The 17,277-nt window shown below is 33.4% G+C and overlaps 1 protein-coding gene across 1 annotated transcript in view; it reads right to left on the bottom strand.

Annotated features, from left to right (window-relative positions):
• TLL1 (tolloid like 1) overlaps positions 1 to 17,277 on the bottom strand; it is a 233,239-nt gene that overhangs the window by 30,948 nt on the left and 185,014 nt on the right. Inside the window, exons 13-16 of the mRNA XM_019025068.4 lie at positions 16,711 to 16,906; positions 14,673 to 14,798; positions 11,785 to 11,945; positions 6,112 to 6,292 (exon numbers count right to left, since the gene is read on the bottom strand). Coding sequence (XP_018880613.2) covers positions 6,112 to 6,292; positions 11,785 to 11,945; positions 14,673 to 14,798; positions 16,711 to 16,906 — 664 coding nt within the window. The remainder of the gene's footprint in view (positions 1 to 6,111; positions 6,293 to 11,784; positions 11,946 to 14,672; positions 14,799 to 16,710; positions 16,907 to 17,277) is intronic.

Raw genomic sequence — 17,277 nt, 5'->3', positions numbered from 1 at the left:
TTCTTATGTTGATGAGAAACGGCAACTTCATAAAAGATAAATTCTGCAAATATATTATAGATTTCCTATTTACGAAAGGTCATCAAACTTGGGAAAAAGCTATTAGCAAACATAATTAACTTCTGTTTTCACTTTCTATTTCTGCTCTTAGGACAAAAACTCTGTTTTGAAGAATACAAATCCAAGGAAAGAGAAAGGGGAGAAGGAGAGACATTTAAACATTTGTCATAATGTCTGCATAACACATTTAATAATTGAAATTTCTATCAATTATTTGAAATTTTCTGGCATTTTCATACACTAGACACAAAATGAAGAAAAAGTGTTTTACTTAGTGCTAGAAATAAATGTTTTATTGAGGAGAAATAAAAGCATTTATTTTCTGCAGAAGGAGATTAGTCCCCTTCTTTGGAATGGACATGTCTGCTTTCCATTCCTTCATGTAAGATAAAGAAAAGGCCCATCATTAGGAAAAAGGAAGAGGGTATTCTTCCATTAGGAAAAAGGAAGAGGGTATTCTTCCATCAGAGGCCTGCAGCGAACCTCTGAGACTATCAGAGGTCATCAGTCTATGAATGATACATACTGGATGGCACGGAAGTTGCAACCTGTATCAAGTTCTTGCAAGATTCAAAAATAAAAATTTTCTCTTTGCAGAAAGCTTCCTTATCTGTAGGAAAAAGAAGTCAATGGTCCATGCAACAGAACAGAAACAAACAAGAGCAGGTATTCTCAAATTAAATGTTCAGGATCTGAAATAAATGGACACATGCACAGCACACACAGGCCCAACATAAAACTATCCAGTAAATAATCGCCTACAAAAAGCACCAATAAACCCTATGAGAGCTACAACAGAGACAATTTTCTCTTTCTATAAACATGCAAATATTTAAATTTCAATAATGATGAAAACTTGGAAGCAGGATTCAAAATCATACAAGAAAGTTGTAGTTGTCTTACTGTGTGTAATTAAGCACTTTAAAGTTTTGTTAGAGTAATACCATGTCGAATTTCATTTGCAAATATCAACAACCATTCCATGAGAGAAACAGTGGACAAGAAGGACACTTACAAATATCGAGACACAGTGAAAGAAAGACAGATGAGGAGCATGTCAATTGAAATCACTTGAATTTAGAGCTAGACAGATTGCAATGCACACATTATTTTAAGTGACTCCTCCATTTGTTACAGACAGAAATGAACTGGGAGTCAGAAAACGAGTTTTAGTTCGTTTCTGTCCTTGAGCAAGTCCCTAGGCTTATCAACAATAGTTAGATCACATTCCTAATAGATTTTTCCCTGAGGGAGACTGCTATTACTCTTCACATTTTCTGTTCTCAGAATTGCAGAGTCATAACTGAATCTTTTCATTAATACAGGGTTGCCTACAAAAGGCAGAATGCCTATGCTCAACTCTCATTGCCTGAAGTCATTGTTATATTATTCCCAAATAATAAATGCTATAATTAAAATTTTAAAATATGTCAAGCTCCCAAATGTGCTATTTTTTTCAGGTATTAAGTCCAACTAATATTTCTGTTATGCTCAACTCATTTAAAGAAAAGAAACTCTTCTGAGTGGAATACTCTTAGCTTTGCTTCCTCACTTAAAATTAATTGCATCATGTATACCTATGCAGACTTGCAGACTTGTGCTCAAATATATCATATAAAATTAAGTTTGCTTTTACTATCATATAAATGAAATCATTATTGTTACTCTAGCAACAAATCTCATTTAGTCGAAGAAAATAACACCAATCTATTGTTGGACTATATATCTTCTAGAAAATGTCTATGGCACTATATTCTCAATTACCTGAAAATAAATGAATACACACATAATTCTACATAATGTCCAAATGGTCTTATGTTGGCTTCCTAATTTCTTTATTTGCTTTAATGTTACTTCATTGTATTGCTCTTTAAATATACCCTGGAATAAGTGTATCATATGACACTGATTTTTATAGAGCAGCTTATAAATTATTTTGCTATAAAATCCAATGACTTCTTAATTTTTAAGCTACAGCATTTTTATGATTCATTTATGATATTTAGTCAGAATTGATAGATGAGAGTTTCTTAATTTTATGAGCATGGAACTGATGTGAATTATTCCTCTAAAAAGTTCTTAGAGACATCCCTTCAATGTTATTTCTTAAATCTAAAAAGTGTTTGTTTTAAAAATCTGAGGCTATGTGCAAGGATAGCTAAAATCTCTTATGCAATTATTTTATTAGACAACGATATGTTGAAAATAATACTATAAATATATTATTTCATTGTATGTTAAAACTTAAATATATTTGTCTTTTTCCTGATGTATCACTTAACTGAAAGAAAGCTAGAGTTTTATTTTTAATAGCTTTCTTTTCCAAATACTATAGAATCACTTATTACCAAATATTACTTTTTACTATTATTGAGTTCCTTGAAAATTCTTAGAAGTTCTTGGAAAAAGAATGTGGAACAAATAGCTGAACATGTTATATTGTGTTAAGGTTTCATAAAGCCACAACTACTTTGGAAATTTTTAGAACACTGGCTATAAACATAACCACTTTAGACTATGTGTCTATAAAATATCTCGATTAATGTATATAATATATTAACATCTTTATTAGATTGCCTGTAGTAAAATTTTTGGGAATTTAACTCAATTAAATACACTTGTATTAATATTTATTAACTAATGAAGAAATAGGTGTCTATAAGGCAGTGTTTGCAAACTAGAAATATTTGGCTAACAGTAATAGGTGGAAACATGATAGGAGTTTTTTTCTTTTATATTTATTTTTATATTTAAATTAAAAGAAAACTGAGAAGAAAGTGGAGAAAACCATAATGCATCGTCTTTCCACCCTAACCAAGCATTCTTGGTATTTTTATATGGCAACTTTCAGGTTTGTTCCAACCTGTATGCTTAGCTGTGTAGACACTGCATGCACTGTTTCATTCCTAGATTTCCACTGACATTTTACCACGTACAACATTTTACACCGTGGAATCGCTGAACCATCTTTGTAGCACAGAAGAGTCCACAAAGTGCATTCGCCATAACTTATTTACGGTTTTCCTGTTGTCGTAATTATTAGGTAGCTCCAAATTTCTGTCACTATCATATTATTTTGAAATTCTTCTTCTGGATTTTGAGATATTTCTTGATGAAAAAGTCCCATGAATGGGATTTCTGGGGCAAACAGAATAGTCATTTTAATGACTCTTGATTTCTATGCCAAATTTCTTTCTATAGAATTTGTGACAATAAATCCAGTAACGAACTTTATCAAAGCCCCCATAGTGAGTTTTAGCATTTAAGAAAACTTCAATTTTGTTTGTGAAGTATAATATCTTTATAGTTGACATACCTACTTTATAATAATGTAGTTACAGTGAATTACTTGGCTTTTGACATACGATTATATATTATCACACTGAAAGCATTATTAGAAATCTAATATTTTCAATGTGAACAGACATCAATTAAAATAATCTTTTGTAAATTGTGACTTCATAAGATCATCATAATGAGGCTATTTATTCACCTAAATTCTTATTTTCTGCCATCTCTTGATAATGCAACAGCAATTTATTACAAACATGTTTTTAACCTTCCCTTTTCCTGGGCAAACATCTTTCCCACTAACAGAAACTCCCAGGAAATTAAATGTGAAATAGATCTAATCACTCATCCAGAACCACAGTATTTTAAATATCAATCTGAAAAAACAGCCAAGACTTTTCAATGATTCACAAAGTGAACCCTGAAAATTTATACTTAATAATAATTGTCTTGGACTTTACAAAACAATAATCTAATAAAGAAGTGAAAATTATATCTGCTGTTGTTTTCCAGGTCATAACGAAAAGAACTAATGCCATTTGCCAAGGTCATGATCAGTTCTTACGGTTAAGAGAATGGTCTTTGGACCAAGAGATACTAGGTTTAAATGCTCTGTGACACAGAGCAGCTTACTTAACTCCTCAGCTGCCTCATCTGTCATATAAATATATGAATATAACAATATAAAATGAAACTTTGGGGTTTAATTTCTTCATGAACTTCATTGTTCAGTTTAGTTAACTACTTATACTCCATCAAACAGTCTAGGCTAGACTCTTTGAAAACTATTGTCATGTTAATTGATTCATATATATATTTTTTAAGTGCACTGATAAATACTTAAAACATGGATGATTTTCTGAAATCATCCATGTTCTAAGTATGCATCAGTGAACATGATTTATAGCAAATTACCTGTTATTGGCTGAAGTACTACCAAGGTGCTCAGTTACTTTTACAAAGCACAGTTCCACAGAGATAAAGAATAAAGACCATATATGCTCATGTGGTGGAGAACAGCATCTTCTGCACAAGGCTTCAGAGCTGTATTTCAAAGAATTAAGGAAGCATATCTTATATTTCAACAGTACTGTTTCTAAGGACATGAATAATCTGTTTTTATAATTTGGAAAATTTTTTCTGACCAAAAATATCAGAAAGGGAATTTTAAATTTTCTGGGTAACTAAATTTAATCATACTTTGTAGTCAGTATTTGTAGCATGTTTCTTTTCTTAAAAGAATTTAAAATTAAATATATGACTAAAGTAACATAAAAAGGATCCTGAACACTTTCTTTTTAAAAATCATTTTAGATTCATGTGGGACGTGTGCAGGTTTGTTACATGGGTATATTGCGTAATGTTGGGGTTTGGGGCTTCTATTGAACCCATCACCCAAATAGTGAACACAGTACTCACTAGTAACTTTAATCATTATGACAAAAATCATTTACTTCATAATTTCAATTTTTAAAATAAATATTTAGATAGCTTTTAAGATAAGTAACCTTGTCTCTACCTAACCACGGGATCATTTAAACTTTATAACACACATAATATTTATAAAATAGTGAAGTCTTAAAAAGTCTTATTTTCATTAAAATATTAAAACTATACTTTGAATAACATAAATCTTAAATGAATACCTGAGAAGCATTTGTAAAAGGTCATTTAACCTGGGAAAAAAGAAGGGAATGAGAACACGGGAGCCGAGGTCCATTGTATTCTGGAGGCTCTTTTCTGTATGACTTGGAACTCAATGGAGCTTGTGAACCATTAACTTCAATTACACTGAAAACCCCAAACAAACCCTAGACATTGTAAATCTCATTAATTTTAAACACATGAGGACCAGAATAAACGGCCTTTGAATTAACTCAATCCAAATTACCTAATATTAAAATATAATTGGAATTCAGTTGCTCTAAATTGCTTGCTAGTTGCAAAGACAGAATAGATTGCTATACTAAGGTTTATTGCAATTTTATCTACTTGGGAAGTTTCAAAATAACGTTTTTATAAAGCGTGATTCTGAGATTGAGAAAAAAATTTCTTGGTTTTTTATATATTTCCATAAAATCTGGGGAGTTTTATAAAATTTCAGCTCTTTAAGAAGGAAATTTTACTTTGAGCTGCTTAAACTAAATGTTAAATTTGAAACACAAAAGTGCAAACCATTAAATACAGCTGACAATATATTATATTTAGTAAAATTATAATTTCCATGTTCCTAGGTTTCTTACTGCAACCATTTCTATAATGATGAGGCTAAGCACAATTTTAATATTAACTTAATAATAATGAAAATATATTAAAATAAGAAAAAATACATTGCTAAATAAAAAGATATAAAAGTGTTGCTAAAATGAGACTACATTTTCCAAACACAAAGCAAAATTATTTTGAAAAATCTGCCGCTTTTTGGAGGTCTTGTATCATTATTCCCATCCACCTGTAAAGAGTAAAGTCACTGTATAAAAATATTGCTATAATTATTTTTGTGTTGTTTGTACAAGCCTTTATAATATTTGACTAAATTTTATATAAGATCTAATTGTTTGGAGGCAACATTTCATCAGGGTCCCTATTATTTAATATCCTAATTTTAAGTAAAATATTACTAAACCTATGTCAAATGGTAAGGCATACTTATCTTCAAGTTGCATTTACAGAAAACTATGAAAAATAGATCACATACAATTTAATCCAATCCACATTGAAAATCTGTAATATACACATACAGCATGTGAATGCTTATACCTGAGAAAAAATGTGCTTTGAAGCCCTTCTTGGATACAGTATTGTCAGATTTGAATTCAATTCTCATATTGTTGAACTGGGATGTGATCACTTCAGGCACTTCAGCACCACAGAATTTGCCATGCAATTTAGACTCAGAGGAAAGACCACTCCAGATCTCCACATAATCATATTTGCAAACCTAGAAAAAAATGTGGTTATCAGTAGCCAGATTTGTGAGTACAAGATGATTGACATTTATCTTAAAAAAACATGTCTTGTTTTTCCCATTTTACTCTTATGGTAGTCAAACTAGAACTAACAGGTAAGGAAAAAAATCAGGCCAGACACAGTGACTCATGCCTGTAATCCCAGCACACAACTACTAGCAATAGAAATAGCTCTTTCCATTGTAGAGATGAGAAAACTGAAGTTCAGAGATTTTTATATAGCTTGTCCAAAATGATACTTGTCATACATGGCACTGGTGATTAACAACAAGGAGTTCGGCTTAGTCCAGTACTGTCTCCCAGAAACACCACATTCTAATGAGAACAGCATCATTAGTAACTTTAAAAGAGAAAGATGGATACTTGATGTATAATAAAAAAGATTATTTGCTTTTTAAACTTACTAAAAGGACTGATATTTCTTAATTTCTTTTTGTTGCTGAGTGCTGTGAAGTTACTCTGTAGGGTTGCTGCAGGACTGCAAACACATAGGAATTCTATTCAGTGCAAAGGAGGTAAGAATTTATATTAAAATAAGGTAGCCTCATTCTGATTTATGTATAATATACTAACAACACTAAAATGGAAGAAGCTAAATGAATGCCAGGTATTTTTAAGCAATTTTATGGCCACTAACAGATGTTCCCATCATATACTTTTCCAAAGTTCCAACAGGGCACATGTTCAAGAACAAATCTTGCATGAATGACCTTATTACATAAATATGTAATTAGCAAGGTTTAACAATGCATATGATTGAACCCTGGGGCAAGATCTGTGCTTTGAAATATGTCAACTCAAATTACTGCTTCTTGTGCTACTAAATAGGTGATAAATAAGCAAAATGCTGCTAGGGAAAATGAAATAACTTTTCTACTTACTTTGTTACAATTGCAATTTTTGTTTGGAGAGTTCCAATATAGTATAAAAGACTGTTTCCAAGGCTAAAGATGTTGTCATTGACTTTCCTTTGGAATAGCAATATAATGAATAAAATAATGATGTTTTAAGCCTAACCCATTACTCTGTAAGTCAAGTTTTTGCTCAGGCCTTTTATTTTAAATAGCTAAGATATCAAACTATGCAAATACAGAGAATTCTGTAACAGCTTTCTACACAGTGACACGATTATAAATTAAAGAACACAAGAATATGTTAACACAGTTTGTAAACAGCCGTTCTATGAATGGTGACCCTGACTATGAGAATAATGCTTTCAGAACACAATACCTCAATTATATAAAACCATCTCCCCTACTTTCTCCTGAATGCAGACCTCTAGACTTATTACAAATATCTATCAATTAATAAATCAAAATGTCACACCCAACACAGTAATAGCTTAAGGGAAAACTATGGGAGTAGATGTCATTCAACACTAAGTTCACATCAATCCCAGAATTGGTAGGGAAATTCCCATTTTCAAAAGGTGTAGCTCAAAAAGAAAAACCTCTCTAAAAATAGTATAAAAATAATTTTCTTTACTTATTAAAAGAAAATTATATTTCATGTGAAGTATGTTAAAATGATAAATTGCAGTCTTTCTCATTATAAAACTTACACATAATGTTAAAAAGAAGCTCAAATGGCCCATTGAGTTCCAAGATTCCACAATTCCTTGAAATATGTAAGTTCATCACATTTCTTTTTTTTTTAATTATTATACTTTAAGTTCTAGGGTACATGTGCACAACGTGCAGTTTGTTACATATGTATACATGTGCCATGTTGGTGTGCTGCACCCATTAACTCATCATTTACATTAGGTATATCTCCTAATGCTATCCCTTCCCCCTCCCCCCACCTTATGACAGGCCCCGGTGTGTGGTGTGATGTTCCCCACCCTGTATCCAAGTGTTCTCATTGTTCAATTCCCACCTATGAATGAGAGCATGCAGTGTTTGGTTTTCTGTCCTTGCGATAGTTTGCTCAGAATGATGGTTTCCAGCTTCATCCATGTCCCTACGAAGGACATGAACTCATCATTTTTTATGGCTGCATAGTATTCCATGGTGTATATGTGCCACAGTTTCTTAATCCAGTCTATCATTGATGGGCATTTGGGTTGGTTCCAAGTCTTTGCTATTGTCAATAGTGCCACAATAAACACACGTGTGCATGTGTCTTTAAAGCAGCATGATTTATAATCCTTTGGGTATATACCCCATAATGGGATGGCTGGGTCAAATGGTATTTCTAGTTCTAGATCCTTGAGGAATCGTCACACTGTCTTCCAAAATGGTTGAACTAGTTTACAGTCCCACCAACAGTGTAAAAGTGTTCCTATTTCTCCACATCCTCTCCAGCACCTGTTGTTTCCTGACTTTTTAATGATTGCCATTCTAACTGGTGTGACACGGTATCTCATTGTGGTTTTGATTTGCATTTCTCTGATGGCCAGTGATGATGAGCATTTTTTCATGTGTCTGTTGGCTGCATAAATATCTTCCTTTGAGAAGTGTCTGTTCATGTCCTTCACCCACTTTTTGATGGGGTTGTTTGATTTTTTTCTTGTAAATTTGTTTAAGTTCTTTGTAGATTCTGGATATTAGCCCTTTGTCAGATGGGTAGATTGTAAAAATTTTCTCCCATTCTGTAGGTTACCTGTTCACTCTGATGGTAGCAAATCAATAAACGTAATCCATCATATAAACAGAACCAAAGACAAAAACCATATGATTATCTCAATAGATGGAGAAAAGGCCTTTGACAAAATGCAACAGCCCTTCATGCTGAAAACTCTCAATAAACTAGGTATTGATGGGATGTACCTCAAAATAATAAGAGCCATTTATGACAAACCCACAGCCAATATCATACTGAATGGGCAAAATCTGGAGGAATTCCCTTTGAAAACTGGCACAAGACAGGGATGCCCTCTCTCACCACTCCTATTCAACATACTGTTGGAAGTTCTGGCCAGGGCAATCAGGCAGGAGAAAGAAATAAAGGGTATTCAATTGGGAAAAGAGGAAGTCAAATTGTCCCTGTTTGCAGATGACAAGATTGTATATTTAGAAAACTCCATCATCTCCGCCCAAAATCTCCATAAGCTGAAAACTAACTTCAGCAAAGTCTCAGAATACAAAATCAATGTGCAAAAATCACAAGCATTTCTATACACCAATAACAGACAAACAGAGAGCCAAATCATGAGTGAACTTCCATTCACAATTGCTTCAAAGAGAATAAAATACCTTGGAATACAACTTACGAGGGATGTGAAGGACCTCTTCAAGGAGAACTGTAAACCACTGATCAACGAAATAAAAGAAGACACAAACAAATGGAAGAACATTCCATGCTCATGGATAGGAAGAATCAATATTGTGAAAATGGCTATACTGCCCAAGGTAATTTATAGATTCAATGCCATCCCCATCAAGCTACCAATGACTTTCTTCACAGAATTGGAAAAAACTACTTTAAAGATCATATGGAACCAAAAAAGAACCCACATTGCCACGACAATCCTAAGCCAAAAGAACAAAGCTGGAGGCATCATGCTACCTGACTTCAAACTATACTACAAGGCTACAGTAACTAAAACAGCATGGTACTGGTACCAAAACAGAGATATAGATCAATGGAACAGAACAGAGCCCTCAGAAATAATACCACACATCTACAACCATCTGATCTTTGACAAACCTGACAAAAACAAGCAATGGGGAAAGGATTCCCTATTTAATAAATGGTGCTGGGAAAACTGGCTAGCCATAGGTAGAAAGCTGAAACTGGGTCCCTTCCTTACACCTTATACAAAAATTAATTCAAGATGGAGTAAAGACTTAAATGTTAGACCTAAAACCACAAAAACCCTAGAAGGAAACCTAGGCAATACCATTCAGAACATAGGCATGGGCAAGGACTTCATGAATAAAACACCAAAAGCAATGACAACAAAAGCCAAAATTGACAAATGGGATCTAATTAAACTAAAGAGCTTCTGCACAGCAAAAGTTCATCATATTTCAAACTTTAATTTTCTTTAAGAGAACACAGAAGTCAGCTACCTCTTTTTTACCTAAAAGCCACTAGTAAAAAGCTAAAACTTCCTTGGTTACTACAAGCAGAATTAAGAGGAAAAAAAGTAATTAAAAGGAAAGAGGCCAGGCACGGTAGCCCATGCCTGTAATCCCAGCACTTCTGGAGGCTGAGGCAGGCGGATCACTTGAAGTCAAGAGTTCGAGATTAGCCTGGCCAACATGGTGAAACCCCATCTCTACTAAATACAAATATTAGCTGGGTGTGGTGGAGCATGCCTGTAATCCCAGCTATTCAGGAGGCTGAGGCAGGAAGAATTGTTTGAACCCGGGAGGCAGAGGTTGCAGTGAGTCAAGATAGCACCACTGCACTCCAGCCTGGGCAACAGAGTGAGACTCTGTCTCAAAAAAAAAAAGAAAAAAAAAAAGGAAAGGAGGAAAAGTAGGCAGTAAAAAAGGAAGAAGAAAAATAGACACACAAAAGCAAAACTGTGGTATAAAACCCCAAATATTATCAACAATTACTGCTTCAGTGGCACAGATACATTACATTTCTGTTCTCTGATATACATCAGAGACAAAAGTGTCCAACTGATGTACATCAAAGACAAAATATTTTTTGTGGGTTAATTTTATTTTATGGATGGATAAAAATCATGTTCATTTAATAAACATTAAAAACGTTGTTGGGAGAAAAGGATGCAAAGGAAGTTAGAAAAAGAAGAGAACGTACAGACGACGAAACAAAACAAACATTTATAACCTTTCCTGTGGAATTAAACCAGTGTTGACCAATCACACAAAGGATGTTTTTCTAAAAGTTCCCATTTCAGGCTTGACATGCCATTTGAATTTGATGTGTGTGTGTGCACTAGCACAAAGGCATTTTCAAATAAATGATTTCACTTGTTTAAATGTAGTTACCTGACAGAAACTGTACCTTTAGTAGAGTAAGCTATATTCTGTATAAAAAAAGGATAGCTTTAAATACATCTTTTACTGAGGTTAAAAAATTAATCTTTCCTTCTTTATGAACCAAGAGCACATTCCTAATGAAAAGCTACATATATAATGAAAATATACCCATTTCCGTAAGTAAAATATGCCAGGTTCTTCCAAATGATATTTTTGTTATGACTCAGCCACAGGGTTTTGGTTTATTTTTTTCTAGAAGTGTCTATGTGACATGAAGTTGACCCTAAATACTCCACAGTTATTTAACAAATCAAGAAAATGGTAAATATTAAATACACTAAATAAAAACTCCCTCTAGGTAATTTTCAATCTTCCAGAAAGAGTCTAAAGTATCATCCAATGCCAATGAGATTCATAAGCAGTTGCAGAAATGAGCAGCAAGACAAAGAAAGAATACAATGTCTATACTATTTTACTACATCTTTTTTTTTTTTTAATTTCACAGTTTGCCTTCAGGGAGTTCCAAAACATGATTTAAAAAATTACAATTATTGTTCACTTACTTCATTGCCTTCCAATTCAAAAAACTCAAACTTCACAGAAATTCTGTACTGGGTTGGTGCAACCACTTGCCACACACAGTTCTTATTAGGAGGGTACTCCTTGGGCCAGCCGGGGGTGGTTATGGTGCCGTTAAGTTTGGTAAGAAGTCCACCACAAGCAGCTAGAAGAAAAGAAAAGAAAAAGGTATATTCTCCCCATGAAGTCACCCACTTCTTAGCACCTGTCCGTTAATTAATACCCAAACATCTCAGCACTAAATTTCAACTATCTTCTGGATTTTAAAATCCAGAAATGGCAGTCTCTGCTCCTTAGTCTTGATACAAGTATTGTGGTCATTAAGTCTCATTTTTAAGGTGTTATTTTGTAGCTTAGGAGCCGAGAATATTATGGCTGTACTAAATTTTAGTAACTTTAAAGTAGGGGGAGCAATCTAAAAAAAATTAAAAATCTAGGTCTCAGTTTTCTTATCTTTAGAGTTGGTCTAATATATCTTGTAGTGCCTTGGCCACTACAGAATTAAGGAAAAAATATTTTTTTTTGTCGGAATTGAGAAGGGTGTTAGGAGATTTAAGGAAAATATACATGTAAAGCACAGTTTAGGCTGATGTAATAAAACCAAATCAATTGTTCATTTCCTCAAATTTTTTTTCCAAGACAAGTAACTCAATATTACCTGAGCTACCAGACAAGATAAATTATGGTAAATAGAACATATTTGTTATTCCAAAAAGTCCAATTTAAATACTGATTTTCTTTTTAAATAGATCTGCGATGATCTATTTTGAAAAGGTTCTATTTAAATTTCATCTCTTCCTTATTGACAGTGAAATTAGCAAAATCATGGTATCCAAAAGCAAGCTGAGTGAAAAGAACATACATTGTACACAGTTCATAATTAATTCCTAAGGAGTCAAGAGTTACCTAAAATAACTGGTCCCTTTTTTGTCTTTGTGCACGTGTGTGTGTGTGTGTGTGTGTGTGTGTGTGTATACACATATACATATATGCTATATTTATGAGTATATACAAACACTACCTGTACAGTTACTTTTACCACTTTCTTGGTAAATTATGATAAAATAAGTATTTCTAGTTGCTCCACAGAAACAGTAGTCTTGCTATTTTTTGACTGTCTCATATACAATGTCCTCTTTTAAAAATATACTGCTTCATTACTAGGTCTTTTTTATTCTAGTAAAGGGGGAAGATTAGTAGGTTAATAGGTGGGATAGAGACTTCTGGAAGCCAAACAGGAAAGTTCAGACTTTTAAGAAGAAACAGGGAGTCTCTGATTTTTGCTAAATAGGTCAGCAGGGGGGTGTGCATTAAGCAAATAATTCTTTCCCCTTTGCCACTTATTATATCCTCTATTACAGGTAGAGTAGAGAACAGGTGCTCATTTTCAGAGGACTAACATTTTGGTGGCAGACATCACAGTAAACCAATAAATACATAAATATAAATAATGTTAAACTGCTACACATTCTATGAAGATGAATTTTGCAGAAATTTTAAAAGAGGAATAAAGGAGGAACAGACTGGAGGAAGAAAGATCTTCCAATTCGTCCTGCCTGTAATAGCGGTATGGGGCCTGTAATAGGGTGGAGGCAGGGAAAATAAAAAAGAGTTAGCTTTAAAATCTGAAGGAAGAGATCATAGATAATGGTAAGAAAATGCTTTACAAGAAACCTCATCTTAAAACGTAAAGACAAAATGCAGATAACCACGACAAAAAGTCTTTTTAAAAAAATCAATCTTTTATTGATAAAACACATATTTATCTCCTGCTTTATGTCTGACTGTGCTAGATGTTAGAGATACAAAGATGATTCTAACTCAGGACTTCTCATTTTAATAAGGGAGACATACCTATAGACTATATTAAGAAAAAGATAAAAACAAATGATGGATAGACAGATGGATGGATGGAGAAATGGAGGGATGAATAGATATATAGATGGGTGGATGAAAATCTGATCTAGATAGAGACAGAAATAGATCTAGATATACTAACATACATATACATGGTGGCCTTGTATGACAGATGGATGAATGAATGATGGTAGGATGGATAGATAAAAATCTAGATCTAGACAGAGATATCTACAGATACATTAATATGTACAAACACAGTGGCCTGGTGAATGGACGGATGGATGAAAGGAAGGATGGATATAAATCTAGGTATAGATGTAGATTTATATATAGATGAATCTAGATAGAAAGAAGTATAGATACATTTATTTATATATGTGTGAAATGGTTTGGCTGTGTCCCCACCCAAATCTCATCTTGAATGACAGCTCCCATAATTCCCACGTCATGGGAGGGACCTGGTGGGAGGTAACTGAATCATGGCTGGGGGGAGTCTTTTCCATGCTGTTCTCACGATAGTGAGAAAGTCTTACGAAATATGATGATTTTACAAAAAGGAGTCCCCTGCACATGCTTTCTGGCTCACTGCCATATACGACGTGCCTTTGCTCTTCTTTTGTCTTCTCCCATGATTGTGAGGCCTCACCAGCCATGTGGAACTGTGAGTCCATTAAATCTCTTTCTATTACAAATTACCCAGTCTTGGGTATATTTTCATTAGCATAATAAATATGCTAATGTGTCTGTATTAGCAGCTTGAGAATGGACTAATATGGTGTGTTATACATATATAAACAAGGTGGCCTGGTAATCAAAGGAGGAAAGTACCCATTCTATAACAAGAATTCAGGTAAGGTTTCACATCAGCTGTGACTGTGAATTGAGTCTTACTAATTGAGGAAAGAGGTCACTATAGGAAAAAGGGAAAGAAAGAGGAACACAGACAGAGAATGAGAATATAAGAAATAAATAATTGTGGGGGGTAGGGGTTCAGGAAGGAGCGCAGTCATACCTTCACAGCTCCTCCTGTCTGGGCCCAGCTCATAGCCAGGCTCACAGGCGCACTGGTAACTGCCCAGAGTGTTCAGACATCGCTGCTCACAGCCTCCACGGTCAGGTTTGGCACACTCGTCTTCCTCTATGAAAATGGTCATAGTTATAGAACAACTATGCATATATATGTGTGTATGTATGTGAAATGGTTTGGCTGTGTCCCCACCCAAATCTCACCTTGAATGATATCTCCCAAAATTCTCACGTGTCATGAGAGGGACCTGGTGAGAGGTAACTGAATCATGGTTGGGGGTTCTTTTCCATGCTATTCTTATATATATATATGAGGGTGTAAATCTTTCTAAAAAACAACCATGCTTAATGGTTCCAAATAAAATGGAAACAATTCATTGCTTCCATTGCTTCTATCAGCAAAGGAGCAGGAACAACGTATAAGCCCCTGATGGATAACGTATACAAATTCATGTTGCTGCTAACTAAGCATTGTCAAAAAACCCACAGAAGGCCTGGAAACCTATTGCTGGGCCAACTGAAGATCACCGTATCTCAGACACAGTGTGTGTTTTTCTGAATTTGAAGTCAAATGAGGATAATGAAGCCTAGCCTTTTTTCAGAATGAAATTTAAAAACTTACTAAAAAGCATAGCTTCAGCAATGCTAATTTTACATTATAGCTTAATAGATATATCAGCAAAAATTCTTTTAAAGAAATATCATTATTAAGAAATAAATTGTGGTGAACATAAATTAAAAGGTATAAAACTCAGAAATTGACTGGATCTCTTTAAATTTAAAACACTGTGTTTCTTATATAGACATTTTGCTCCAGAAAATATGATAACCCCATTTTAATAAATATACATACTGTATAATTGTATATTGAAACCCAAAATATACATAAAGTATATATATACAATATATACTATTTTTTAAAATGTATATGACAGGATACTCCATAATCTCACTCTTCAGGAATAACCTCATGTGAGTTAGACAAATAGTAAACATTCTCTGAAGAAATTATGCATCAGCAAGACACTTGATTTTGATAAGTAAATATATGAATATCACATGAAAGAAGCTTGATAGCATGTTTCTTCTATGAAATATATCACATACAGAAAATTTTAAACATGTAAATGGAGATTTTAATGAATTCTTTTAATACCTGTAGTAAAAGTGCCAAGTTTTTCCATCTTTCATTTCATATGATGAATAAAATAGCTTCCAGGGAAAATCCATTATACTGATCTTCTTTAAATTATGACAATATTTACATATCTATCACTCTAAGTTTTGCAATACACAATTGAATCCTTTATCCTATCCTATATCATTTATCCTACAAAATCAATATGGAGGAAAATTTTGTTTTCTCTTCCCACAGAAAAATTTTATTCTATAATGACAAACAACATAAGTGTCAATGAATTTCCTAAATGCATATGTGATGTTAATATTTTCACCAAAATATTTGCTTTCCTTTCACCTCACAATACATACAAAATATGGGACATAAGAATAAACTGAAATGTAGTTACGCATTTCAAAATCAAAGCTGATCAGAGATAATTATCTGTCAAAAAGACATTTTAGATATCAGAATATTCTGCTAAGGAGGCCATAAATTATTTTCAATGTGGGGGAATACTAGTCTGAAAGGGAGTAATGCTGGCACCTGGAAACAAATAGATAAACTTCATGTCAGTAACCTTCTTCTGTTCATGAATTCATGGTTGGTTATTTGCATTGCAAATATTTTCTTTCTGTCTGTACATCCTTTTCTGGAACTTGCTGTTTTGACTATTTCATAAAAAACAGATGGTAGAATATCCTAATGGAATTCCTATCCTGTGCTATGAAGTTCTAAACTCTAGTATTTTATTAATAACTTTTTCTATCAAAACTCTCCAAAATATCCTTATTCAAATTCAACGTTCAATACAACTTTTTCTAGTTCTCCCCTAAATCAAAGCTAAACACTACAATTATCCTTGATAAAGAAAATCTCACGTTTGAAAATTATTTCAAATTACCTTTAAAAAAGTTAGCAGCAAACCCTGCTTTGTTCACAGTTCCATCAGAAACAAACTTCATCCACAAAGTATTGGAGGTAGATCTTATATCTTCAGGTTTGTCATAACCACAGAAACGCCCTATCAAAGGGCTATTTTCACTGGTTCCATCTCTAACTTCCAGGTAGTCATAAGCACAGTTGTCATGTCTTTCAATCTGCAACAGAAAAAAATACGTGAAAATATATGTTTATAGATAAAACATTTTCTTTTTTTTTTATTATACTTTTTCTATAGGAGGATAGATGTCTTCTCAGTGCCATACTTCTGATTTGTTAATATAAAAAGTTATTTGTATCAAATGAGTGTACTTGAATGTTTCTCATGAGCGTACACTGTAATAGCCATGAACAAAGAATGTTATTCTAGTAGACAGGGAAGGATAAAAAATAACTATGAAACAGGACATCCACATGAGTCAGGATCAACAGAAATTAGTTGTCTTTTAAAAGAAAATTAAACTACAAGTAGAAATTCTTCATTCAATAGAGGCTGAAAAAATCCAAAATTAAAAATTATCACTAAAAA

This window comes from Gorilla gorilla, chromosome 3, assembly GCF_029281585.2.
Source record: "Gorilla gorilla gorilla isolate KB3781 chromosome 3, NHGRI_mGorGor1-v2.1_pri, whole genome shotgun sequence".
Classification (NCBI taxonomy): Eukaryota; Metazoa; Chordata; class Mammalia; order Primates; family Hominidae; genus Gorilla; species Gorilla gorilla.
Note: the sequence above shows the minus strand (reverse complement) of the source record. Positions and strands in the feature narration are given on the sequence as shown.